This window comes from Nycticebus coucang, chromosome 4 (assembly GCF_027406575.1).
Source record: "Nycticebus coucang isolate mNycCou1 chromosome 4, mNycCou1.pri, whole genome shotgun sequence".
NCBI classification, from domain to species: domain Eukaryota; kingdom Metazoa; phylum Chordata; class Mammalia; order Primates; family Lorisidae; genus Nycticebus; species Nycticebus coucang.
The window spans coordinates 24750291-24762551 of record NC_069783.1 but is presented as its reverse complement, the minus strand read 5'-3'; the positions used below and the strand labels follow the sequence as shown (position 1 = coordinate 24762551).

General features: G+C 49.1%; 1 protein-coding gene across 1 annotated transcript in view; it reads left to right on the top strand.

Annotated features, from left to right (window-relative positions):
- The first annotated feature begins 2481 nt into the window (after window positions 1-2481).
- OTOF (otoferlin) overlaps window positions 2482-12261 on the top strand; it is a 95010-nt gene continuing 85230 nt past the window's right edge. The window contains exon 1 of the mRNA XM_053589642.1: window positions 2482-2654. Coding sequence (XP_053445617.1) covers window positions 2576-2654 — 79 coding nt within the window. The 5' untranslated portion in view covers window positions 2482-2575. The remainder of the gene's footprint in view (window positions 2655-12261) is intronic.

Here is a 12261-nt window from a genome sequence, read left to right as displayed (position 1 = left end):
AAGACTCAAGTAGCAGAAAAGGCGGTGTGGTGGGGGAGGGAGGTGCAGGTAAATGAGTGGTTGCAGACTCAGTGAAAGGAATCTCCACCTGGCCTTCAGAGTTCAGTCGTGTCTGTATTTTGCTAAATTCTCCTTGGGGAACATGAGCTGCAAAGAGCAAAACATTAGTGGTCAGGCGCAGCGGCTCTTGCCTATCATCCTAGCACTCTGGGAAGGATTGAAGTGGGAGGATTGCTTGAACTCATGAGTTTAAGACCAGCTGAGCAAGAGCAAGACTCTGTCTCTACTAAAAATAGAAAACTACCCAATGTGGAGGTGCCCACCTGTAGCCCTAGCTACCAAGTAGGCTGAGGCAGGAGGATCATTTGAGCTTAAGAGTTTGAGGTTGCAGTGAGCTATGATGCCGCTGGACTCTAGCCAGGCAACCAGAGGGAGACTGTCTCAAAAAGAAAAGAAAAAAAAAGAAGGTAAGAGAAGAGAAAAAAAAAAGAAGAAAATTAGTGTAAGTTGATAAAAGAGCAACCCTCAGTTCAGGGTGACATACTCCAGGAAGGCTTTCCAGGAACCACCAGCCCAGGAAGGGGTGGAGCGACTTCTCACGGCCCCTCCAGGCTTCCCAGCGGCTCTGCTTGGTGCCCTGTACCCCGCATTCTACTTGCTGCATTCCCGTCCATCCGCCTCTTCTGTCATATTCATCTCTGAATCCCAGCACCTGGCACTGGAAGGAATTCCATAAACATGCATTAAATATATACTAAAAGTTACCTAAGAGTAATAGGAGAACAGAAGCTAAAAAAGTGGGATCTGGTTTAGGTTTCAGAAGGGCCAGCTGACTCACCTGAGGCCTACTCAGTGGAATTGCTACCGTTTTATATGTAGATGTGAAAACTGAGGTTCAGCAAAGCTCAATGTCTTGGCCAGGGCAGATTCATGGTCTTTTTCCTGAAAAGGCACAGATCTGTAAGAGGCCCCATGAAATCTACCTCCTTCAAGAGAAAACCTTTAGAAGGCCTAGGGAGAAGATGGATTTTTTTTTCTATCAAACGCTACCAAGCCTTACAAACACAGATCACCTGATAGCTGCATGGATGGAAAATGCTAATGATTTAGGTTCTTTTTAAAGAGACATTAAACATATCTGGCTTTTAAAAAAAATTAGCTATTGACTTGTGTTCAATAAATACAATATTCTGAAATATTCTTTAATATAGTTAGATAAATACGTGATATAAGAATGAGCTGAGCAGGGAACTAGGGGAGGAAAGAGGGAGAAAGAAAAAGAACATAAAATAGAAAAATAGGACAAAGTAGCAGGGAACATCTAGAAGGAAAAAAGGGTCTTAGGACACCCTGCAAGTTATTCAGACTTATTCAGACTGTAGAATAAGTTATCATGCTATGAAAAATTCATATTTCTCTTTGTAAACTCTTAGACTGTATTTCAGATAGGTCACTGAGCTCACCCTTTTGTCCTGTCAACATTAATAGGTGTCCTGCTATGTATAGGATACCTCTGGAATACAGAAGTGCTATGCTCCAGGGTCTCCCCAGGGTTAGGGGGCTGGGGAAGAGGCAAGTGGAGCAGCCCAGGACCCCGTGAGCTGAGAGGGGCAGGAGCAGCACCAATTCAGCCTGGTGCAGGTACAGAGGCCCCCACTCCCAGGAATAAGCACTTATTGAGCAGAGTCCAGGGGAGAAGGCAGGGTGGGGTGGGGCGTTCCACGGAGAGTGAATGGAGAGAGAAGGGATCCAGATGACCCTGCATGGACATCCCTCTCCCACCCTCAGCAGCCAATGAGAGCAAGAGTCTAGACAATTCTGCTCCACTCACTGGAAACCAAACATCAGCCCATCTCACCTCCCCCAGTCCCCTTCTTTGTCCCCAGCCCCTAGCTAGCCCCAGCTAGCTTAGTGCCTGATCCTTAAGCATGGCTCCTGGTAGCACAGAAACCTCTGCTCCCTCCACAGCCAGCTGTCCCTGTCAGGCATGGCCTGGTTCTTGCCTTCCTCTCACCCCCTGATGTTCAAAAATGGTGATCCCAAGGCTGGGCTCAGGACCAGCCTCTTGGGAACACAGGCTCTGGGGGGAGGGGGTGGCAAGTGTATTCCCTTCTTCTTGCTGAGCTCCCCATGGGAGGGGGGGTGCTGCCCACTCCTGGGACAAAGCTTGCTGAGGGGTGGCCCAGAGCCCCCACCCCAGGAACCGGGAGATGACACCTGAAGCTGGACAGGGCTGTATCTGGAGCCGGCAGCTGCTGAATAATGAATCCCAACTAAGCCTGCACTCCAGGCTGCACACTGTGTGCACACCACACACACACACACAGATCCATGCACAACGGGCTGACAACTAGGAGGGGCGGGGGCAGGCAGGGCTGTGAGGCTGTGAGTCGCTGGAAGGAGCAGCTCGCTCAGTTGCCTTGGTCTCTGTGGGCAGCAGCATCAGAGGGGCCTTGGAGGAGGACGAGGAGGAGGCGGCTGCAGCAGCAGAGAGGAGGGAGGCGTGTGAGCCGTGCTCCACCGGCTAGCTCCTTCCCGCTGCTACGGCCGGCCGTGCCAGGCTCTGCACACCAGCATGGCCCTGTTTGTCCACCTCAAGACAGTCTTGGAGCTGCGGGGCAAGGGCGACCGCATCGCCAAAGTGACTTTCCGAGGTAGGGAACCCCAGCTCTGAGGACTGGGCCAGCATGCTCTGGAGGCTTCTGGGGACAGGGCCGGCTGGGAGGAGGGACAGGAAAAAAGTTCCAGCAGGGGCTGGGGTGATGGGGCTTTTCTCAGGCAGCCATCTGCCCCTGGCCTGACCAATTGTGATGATTTCTTAAAAATCAGCGTCCTCCCTCTGTGTTTCCATGACTGCTTCTCCTTGCACTCACCAACGTGTCGCCAATGTGTCAGTGCTCTGGCAGGGTATAGAACTCTGCCTGCGGAGGCAGAAGGGAGGACACCACCCTGGGCTCAAAGGGGCCCAGGGCTGTAGAGCCCAGCCTTGCAAAGCCTTCCTGGCCCACACCCCCCTTCTTCTCCTGCAGGCTCTTTTCCTTGGGCACAAAGTGGGGGTGGAGTCTTGGGGCCTGGAAGACCCTGGGTGGCTGGTAAGAACCAGGGCAGCCAGTTGCTCTCTGGGCCCCAGGGTGATGGGGATACTGTTGGCTTCTTTCACATGTTTTCATGGGCAGGGACCCTAGGGACTCCCTGCCTGTCCTCTGTTGAGTCTTTTCCTTCTCTTCTCACATGGTAGACTGTTCTATCTACCATGTGCCCAGGATGGAGGCTGGAAACATAAAGAGGAGCATGACCCAGTCCAGGCCTCAAGGAGCCCATATTTTGGAGGAGGGAGACAGGAGGACCAGCGGATGGACAAGCAGGACAGATGTGTGATGCAGAGAGGATGGGGATGAGTGCACCATGCAAGCTACAGAACTGGCATCCTAAGCCAGGCTGGAGGCTGGTAGTCAGGGAGAGCTTCCATGAGGAGGCAATAATCAACTGAAACTCAAGGGACCAACAAGAGGGAGCAAGGTGAGGAGGTGAGGACTGAGCTGGTAGAGGGAACAATGTGCCCAAGGCTGGAAGAGGAGCAGGAACTTGAGAGCCAACAGAGGCTGCATGAGTCTGGAGCCAGAGAGGGCACAGGAGCTGAGGCCAGAGAGCCAGGCAGAGCCATGAAGGTGAGGCTGGACTTCACCCCAAGAATAGAGGGTTTAAGAAGGGAAAGGCAAGGACCACGCTCACCCCTGAGACCTCTCTGGCCACTGCCCAACCTTGTGGGACACATCTCTAGCAGACTTTGACCAAAGGCCAGAGCACTCCTCACTAGACATGGCCCCTCCTCCCCAGAGAATGGTCTGAGAGGCGGTTGGGGTAGTGGGGAAGAAGCTGAGAGAACTCCACCATGCTAAAGAGCAAAGTGAGCCTCAGGCCCAGGCTGGATGCAGTATCTGCACCAGGGATGCAGAGGTGCGACCACTGGCATCCCTTCCCCAGCAGGAGCCCTGGGCACCTCCCATCCCTCCTCAGAGGCCCTGGGTTGTCCATGCTGCAGCCTGTGTTCCCAGAGATGAACACAGGTAGGTGATGGTAGTGTCTCTGCAGGTGGGAGGAGTCCAGCAGGGTCACCTGTTGCTTCCCGCCCCCCCTCCCCCCAGCCCCATGTCTGCTTTCCCTGTAGCGCCCTGGATCTCCATGTGCCACCTGCTGGCTGGTGCTGGCCTTAGAAAAAACAAATGCGTCCTTTCGTCTGTGCAATGCGGCTCTGTGTTCCAGAGACAGCACAGTGTCTGGCTGTTTGGTTACAGGTTGCTATGTTGTTGCAGCTATGTCAAGGGCGGTACAGGTTGCACCAAGCCAGGCCTGTGGGCACACAGAGCAATCGAGTCCTGAGTGGAGAATGATTTGCGTGGCATTTGTGGAGAGACTGAGGCACACTAGTTCCAGGTGGCAGAACCTCATCCTGGTTGTTCAATCCTGTAAGCTCTCTGTCTCCTCCTGGGCTACCTGAGGGGGAGCATGTCTGCCTAGTCCCACCTTCTCTGAGCAGTGAAAGGGGTTGGGCCTCTAGACTCAATGGCCATATAAGATTGGCCTATTTGCAACCTGTGCCCTCTGGACTGAGTGAAGAAATCACTTCCAAGCTCCACATTTGCAGGAAGCAGCCACAGGTAGAACCCCTGGGGAAGAGGGGTGGGTAGCAGGTATAAGCAGGTAGCAAACAGTTTTCCAGAGAGTGCTTTGTTAGAACCAATGAAGCCTCGGCCATCCACCTGCTGTATCCAGCGGTTGACAGCTATAAGCATTGCAACAGAGGGAACCAAACCACTCTAGAATGTTTCACAGCATCTTCTGGCACACACAACCACTGGTGGTCAAGCAAATACTTTATGGGAAGAAACAAACTCATGAACAGTCAGGGGGACACCCTGGCCCAAACCTTCCTAAATGTCCTGAGTGACGCTCAGTGCCAGCCCTGGCTGAGTTGTGCCCATTGGAAATGGCCCCAGCTTGACTTTTTTTGTGCTGTGCATCCAGACTCCAAGGGAAGAGCCCTACTGGGCTGTGGTGGAGAAGCTCTAGCTGCAGAGTCAGAAGCCCTGGGTCCTGCCTGGATTCTCTACTTCTTCACCTCTCTGACCCTGTTTCCTCATCCTGAAAATCAGCATGGTAATAACCGTCATGTCACTGGGTTGCCTCAGGCAGACAAGGTGTGGGAGAGTTTGAGGAGAGAGTATCCAAATGGCTGACATGCTTGTCAGGAGACCATTCCAGCATTCCAGTTCTCTTTGACAACAGCTGCCAGCTCCTGAGTCGTCTTCTCGCTGGCCCAGCCACCTTCTTCTGTCAACCAGAGTGAGCAAAAAGATACAAGGGGAGAGGAGAGCAAGTGTGGGGATCCCCAGCCTATGCCAGGAGCAGGCAGGCTGGGTCGGGCCTACTCCCCAGGAGCCTCCAGCTGAGATGTCCTGCAGGACCCAGGCTGGGCTAGACTGCTCCAGACCCCTGTTCCCACGTGGGCTGTGCATACACAGTGTTGCCCACGGCCTCCCTCTTTTACCACTACCCCAGCCAATTGGCACTTCCCGCTCAGGCTCACCCAGGGCTTCCTGCCAACTCTGTGTCGAGCTTTCAGCTCTGACTTCCCCAACAAGCCTCTCCTGGGCTAGACCTCATCCGGAACATCTTCATATTTGTGGACAGGTCTGAGCTCTGGGGGTGAAGGAGACACAGCCCAGCCCTCCACTGGGTCAGACAGGAGAGGGGGAGACCTGCACTCCAGCCAAGTCATGCCTGTAGGCCCAGGGCCTTGGGTCCTGGGACCTCAGTAGTCCCCCTTGAGCCAGAGGCCTTCCTTGGCCAGGTGTGATTAGGAATAGGCTGTCTGAGAAGGAGCCAGCCACTTTGACCCCCCAAGTCACTACTCAAAAAGAGGCTGTATTAGCTTTGGGTTTGTTGTTTTTCAACTCCTAATATAATTTCCTGCATAGATCATACAGCCACAGAACGTAGGGTCGAAAGGGCCTCTGGGTTCTTCAAGTTTCAACCTTCTGTCCAGGGCTCAGCACCCTGTGAGCTCCCAGGCATTGGGACCTGAGCTATCAGGGAACAGAGTAGCAGACTGTCTGAGGCCAGCACTGTTCATCCCCTCCCCCCACTCGCCATCCCCTGAGGCTTTTGGGGGGATTTTTTGTGTGAAAGGGGATATCTGAAGGCTGGGTCTGGCTTCCACATCAGCCACCTGGCCCGGGGTTGACTCAGAGGTTTGCTCCAGCAAGGCTTCCCTGCAGCCTTTTCTCCTCATTCCTGTCCCCACCCTACCCCAACTCCCACCCACTGTGTTCCCACACACTGAACTTCCAGCCCTTCTCCAAAGATGCCAAGCCCTTTCCGCCTCCAAGCCTGAGACATGGCATTTCTTCTGCCTGGAGTGACCTCCACTGCCTACCTTGTGGAGGCCACATTTCTGTGCACTGCACTAACTTTTGAGGACCTTCAAGGCCGAGATCAGCTCTTAACTGAGCCCGTGGTAAGCACTGGGCTTAGTAACCAAAGTATGAATTGGTTTCTGTCTTAGAGTTATTTGCCGTCCACTGTGGCACTGCCATTCTTTGGCTAAGTTTCCCCAACTGTGAACTACCACACCAGAACTTTCTATCCAAGGGGGATCAAGTCAGAAGAGGCCTCAAGAGCCAGGAACCCAGAAGCCTGACCCCTACTCCCCTTGTCAACCTCTCTAGCCAGAGAATCTTCAGAGCCCCAGAAGGAGGTTGACCTTCTCTATGCAAGGGGGCTGCACACGGACCCCTCCTTCAGTGAGCATGCTCTTTCTGAGCCTTGTTGTGACAACATGCAGGGCAGGGTGGGGACACACCAGGGTCTCATAGTCGGAGAGGAGAAGAAGCAGACAGATGTCAGGGAAATGCAATGCAGCCTCCAGGAGGCTGCCACACTCAGGAGTCGGGGTGAATTGGCCTGCTGATCAGAGGAGAGCAGTTCACTGAGCCGCGGACATCAGGGAAGGCTGTGGTAGAGGGAGGAGGAACAGGGCCAGGGAAGAAGAAGATTTGGGTCTTGAACAACTGGCCTGGCTTACACGTGTGGAGAAAGAGAAGGAAGAGTAAGGAAGGGCTGACAGAGTAAGACAAGGCTGTCCCAGGCAAGGGACTGACCAGACCAGAGGGCAGAGGAGGTGATCGTGTGTGGTCAAGGGCTATATGACCGGGAAGTCACTCTCCATGGCTGGAGGAGGGGTTGCAGGGACTGGGTGGAGAGAGGCCAACCAGGAGAGGAGCACTGGCCAGGTGGGAGCTGGGAAGGGCCTGGCCCAGCCTGAGCACCAGACGCACAATCTGTCCTACTCTTGGCTGACTCCAAATTAGCTTTATTTTCTCCATAAAATGGAGGAACTCTCCCTCTTGGTAATAAATATGATTTCTATCTGGAAACTTCTCCACCACTTGTTGGTAAAGGAATCAGAACATCACAGCGCTCCCGCCAAGTCGGGGCTGCCTGTGGACTTTGCTCCAGTCTAGTTCTCCTGTCTTGGGGGATGTGGGTGGGTTTTGCACCCATAGACAGCAGCAGTAGAGGGGGCCCTTAGGACAGCCTCTGCAGCCTGGGCCTGCCTGTGGACTCAGCTCTGTGGGCTCGCTATGGCGAGGATGCGCCCCTGCATCCTCCAACCTTCCCAGCACACCTGCAGGGAAATCTCTGCCTAAAGCCTCCCAGGGAGTGAATGCTCCCTCTCCTCCCACCCACGGTAAGGAAATGCAGACCAGAAGGCAGCAGGCAGAGCGTGCAGAAAATTCATCAGGCTTTTCCTGCTTTACTAAGAGGGGTGTGTTTTCATGAAATGTAAATGATTGTAAAACTGTCTTCTGCTACAGACACCCTCAGCAAAAATGCTGCTGGAAATGTGCTCGAGAACAGACTTGCAAATAATTTTCCTGAAGTGCAAAGCCTTGGTCGTCCTATCCACCTTTACTGATAACATGAGAGCTGTATCTCTCCCCTTTACTCCCATCCCTGGGTCTGACCCTTTTCTCCTTAACTTTTTATGTGGAAAACCTCAAATATATTCAAGAGTAAGGAAAATAGTATAATGGCCCCATATTCTCCCCATCCAGTTTCAACGGCCATCAACTCGTGGCCAATCTTGCTGCGTTTGTGCTCCATCCTACTCCCCGGCTCCCAATTATTTTGAAGAAAATCCAAAGGCCATACTGTTCCATCTGTAAATGGCCAGTACATAGTAATCAAAGATAAAGACTCCAAAAAACCCACATATTTTCTCATTCCTAAAAATTAACAATAATTCTTTAATAGTACCAAATATTCAGGGATCAAATTCCTAATGGTCTTATTAATGTCATATTTTTTATACCAAACAGGAAAAGCTTCATTTTAATGTGTTTTGCAAACCAAGTGTTTAATCATTTACTCACCTATTCTTCCTTTCATCCAGGTAATCAGTATTCATTGAGGGGCAGCCATGTGCCAGGTGCTATTCCGGGCACCGCAGGGAGAGCAGGGAATGTGACAGATGTGGCCCCTGTGTCACCGGAAAGGCAGTAAGTTAGGAAAAGATGGAGGAGGAGGAAGAGCAAAAGGGAAGGGAAGTAGGGCTTGAAGTTGACTCCCCTGGAGCCCAGAGTGAGGCAATGGGAATGGACTGGTATCCAAGAAGCCCTTGAGGGCTCACCGCATATTGGCAGGGACAAAATCTACAAAAGGCCCCACTCCAGGCAGATGGGCTGATACCAGGATAGAGGCAGTGTACAGAGACCTAACTAACTCTGGTTCGCCCTCTCAGCAGCTTCCTGACCCCCTGTGCTAAGTGGCCTTGGCACCTGTGCCTCCCTTTCCATAATACATGTATGTACTCCTCACACAGTGACACAGGGGTCACATCTATCACACTGTGGAGACTGAATATTGTTTTACAAGGGAATGGGAGACTCCAGATGTCTTAATAGGAGAATGGGGTGCTAAGATCTGATTTAGGAAAGAACATGGACATAGAAAGTCCAGACTGCCAGGGAGGAAGTGGGGCAGTGTGCAGACAGAAGGCTGAGACCCTGTGGAGTGGTCAGGTCAGCAAGGAGAGAGCAACACTGGGCCTACAGAGCAGGAGAGGAGTGGACTAGACTGTGGCCCCAGAACCACCTTGGACCCAGGAATTTGGGGGACAGTGCTTACTCGATCCTTCTCTGGACTCCTGCCAGTTGTTGGCACTCTAAATTCTGGGGTAAAAACACTTGGAGCCATCAGCATCCAGGTGGGTGCCTTCAGGGAAGGCCCCTCAGCTGCCTCCAGGTGGTACAGTGCCTGGCACAGAGCTGAAACAGGGAGGGAGGAAGGAGCTTGGCCGGTACCTGCCAATCAGTTAGCAACAGTGGCCCCTCTGCACCATCCAGGCAGCCCCAGGCAGTGACCTGACAGTCCCAGGAATGTCTCCTGAGAATGGAAATATTATGTGATCATTTTTACCCCAGGCGCCTTGACTGCTTTCTGCCTGGATCCCCCTAACCCCTAGACACTGTCTTTGTTTCTATTTTATGTTATTATTTTTTTTCAAAGCAGAAGGGCTAATCTGCCTAGTGAGTGATCAGTTGTCACTCACTGGCTCTTTTTGTGAAGCCGAAGCTAAATAAAGTCAGGACTGCAGTTTCAACAATATTTTGATCCCATGGAGGGTATGAAAAGGAGTCACCCTCCCATCATGCCAGTCCCTGGCACAACATGGGTGCTCGACCTGCTTGTGGATCACTAGGACCGTGACCTCCTCCATCTGTCATAGCAATGAGGGAACCCAGGACTCAGCAGTTGCTGAGGTGTGACTAGCACTGTCCAAGCCTCAAAGGGAAACACCATACTCCGTCTCTGCCTCAGTTTAGGGTCTGAAAAATGGGAACCAGAGTTATCAGTTAGTTATTACATGGCAAAGTTCGAATTTGAATGAGTACCAGAGAGAAGTACACGTTTGAGCTGCCCTGTCCCTACCTCTCAGATAATCCCTGACCCAAGACGTTTCTATCATGTATATCATGGTGTTAACAGGGTGGGTTAAGGGCAAGTAAAGGAGTGGAGGTAGAAATGATATTTGAGTAAGATTTGTGGGAAATAAAGGGTTAGAATTACACTGGGCCTACATTTAGCTAAGACATGGGAGAGATGGAAAGGACAATCTCCGGGGGGCAAGGGTAGGTGGGGGAAGGGCCTCAGTAGTATCCCAAATCTGGCTCTGTGAGTTACTGGTGATTTTCAGAGAGCACACTATTTAAGAAACTTGAAGAATAGCAGCTTTCCTGGACAACTCTTTTTGAATTGAATTTCTTCATTTTACTAGGCTGTCAACTGTCATTATAAAATTGGATATGTGTTCCTTGCAAGAACAAAAAGTGTTATCATAAGAAATAATCACAAACAACTAGACAGGAAAATCATCAGGGATGTAGAAGATTTGACAACACCAAAACCCATGTTGACCTAATTGGCTAGAACATTACACTCCCAAACTGAAAAATATGTATTCTTTTTATACACACACGGAACACTCACCAAACAAGACCAGATGCTGGGCAATTAGCCAAGTCTCAATACATTTCAAAAGACTGACATCTTACAGAGTATGTTCTCTAACCAAAATGCAATTCAACTAGAAATAAATAGCAAAAGATAATCTGAAAATGCCCTAAATATTTGAAAATTAATTACCTTCTTAAAGTCCTATGATCAAAGAAGAAAACAAGAGAAATTATAAAACGTTGTTAAATGAATGATAATGAAAACACAACATGTAAACATTTATAGTTTTAAATAATTATAGCAGAAAAGAAGAGGAGCATGCAGGTATGGTGGTGTGCACCTGTAGTTCCAGCAATTAGGGAGGCTGAGGCGGGCATATTACTTGAGCCCACAAGTTCAAGGCTGCAGTGAGCTGTGATTGTGCCACTGCACTCCAGCCTGAGCAACAGACTCTGTCTCTAAATAAATAAACAAACAAATAAGTAAAAGAAGAAAGAAAAAAAGTATAAAACCCACAATCTAAGTTTCTGCCTTATGAAGCTACCAAAAGAAAAGAAAAACCCAAGTCTTGAGAACATTATATTAAATCAAAGAAGCCAGACACTAAGGACACCAGACTGTATGGTTTGGCATGTTGCTCCTGGGCTAGGAAGCCTGTACACAGCGTGTTACTGTAACAAATACTGTAGGCAATTATAGCACAGTGATAAATATTTGTGTATCTAAACATATCTAACCATAGAAAAGGTATGGTAAAAATATAGTATTATAATCTTATAGAACCACTTAGGTCACATACACTTACAGAACTACTGTCATTGACTGAAACATTGTTATGTGGTACATGAATATATATGAAATGTTTAGAATAGATAAATCCGTAGAGACAGAAAGTAGATTAATGGTTGCCAGAAGCTGGGAGCAGGGGAGAATGGGGAGTGATTGCTAATGGGTATGGGGTTTCTTTCTAGAATGATGCAAATATTAGGAAATTAGACGGTGGTAACCTTATAAATATATCAAAAAGCACTGAATTGTACGCTTTAAAAGGATGAATTTTATGGCACGTGAATTATATTTCAATAAATGAAAATACGTTAAATTCCCCATATAAACCCAAGGAGAGTAAAAGGAAGGAAATAGAAAACGGACAACAGAGAAAATAAAGCCAGAAGTTGTGTCTTTGAAAAAATTAATAAAATAGATAAATCCTACTGAGACTGATCAAGAAAATAAGCAAAAATATACAAATTACCAATGTCAGGAATGAAAAAGGGAATGCCATTACATTCAAAGGAAAATAAGGGAATATCACAAATTAAATTCTACAACTCAGATTAAATAAACAAATAGTTTGAAATACAGCTTACCGAAACAAACACAAAAAGAAATAGAAAACGTAAGCACTTAATGTCTATTAAAGAAATTGAATTTGTAATTACAATCATGATGATGACAGTAAACAAACTTCCTTCCAACAAAGAAAGCTTCACATCTAGATGGTTTCACTGGTATATTTTAGGAAACATTTAAGGAAGAAAGAATACCAATTTATACAAATTCTTTCAGAAAATAGAGATGAAAGAACACTTCCCAATTCATTTTATGATAGCAAAATCTGACAAAGATCTTACACAAAAAGAAAATTAGAGCCCACTATCTCCCATGAGCACTGATGTGAAAATCCTTAACAAACATTAGCCAGCGGAATAGCAATATATAAAAAGGATAACTCATCGTGAC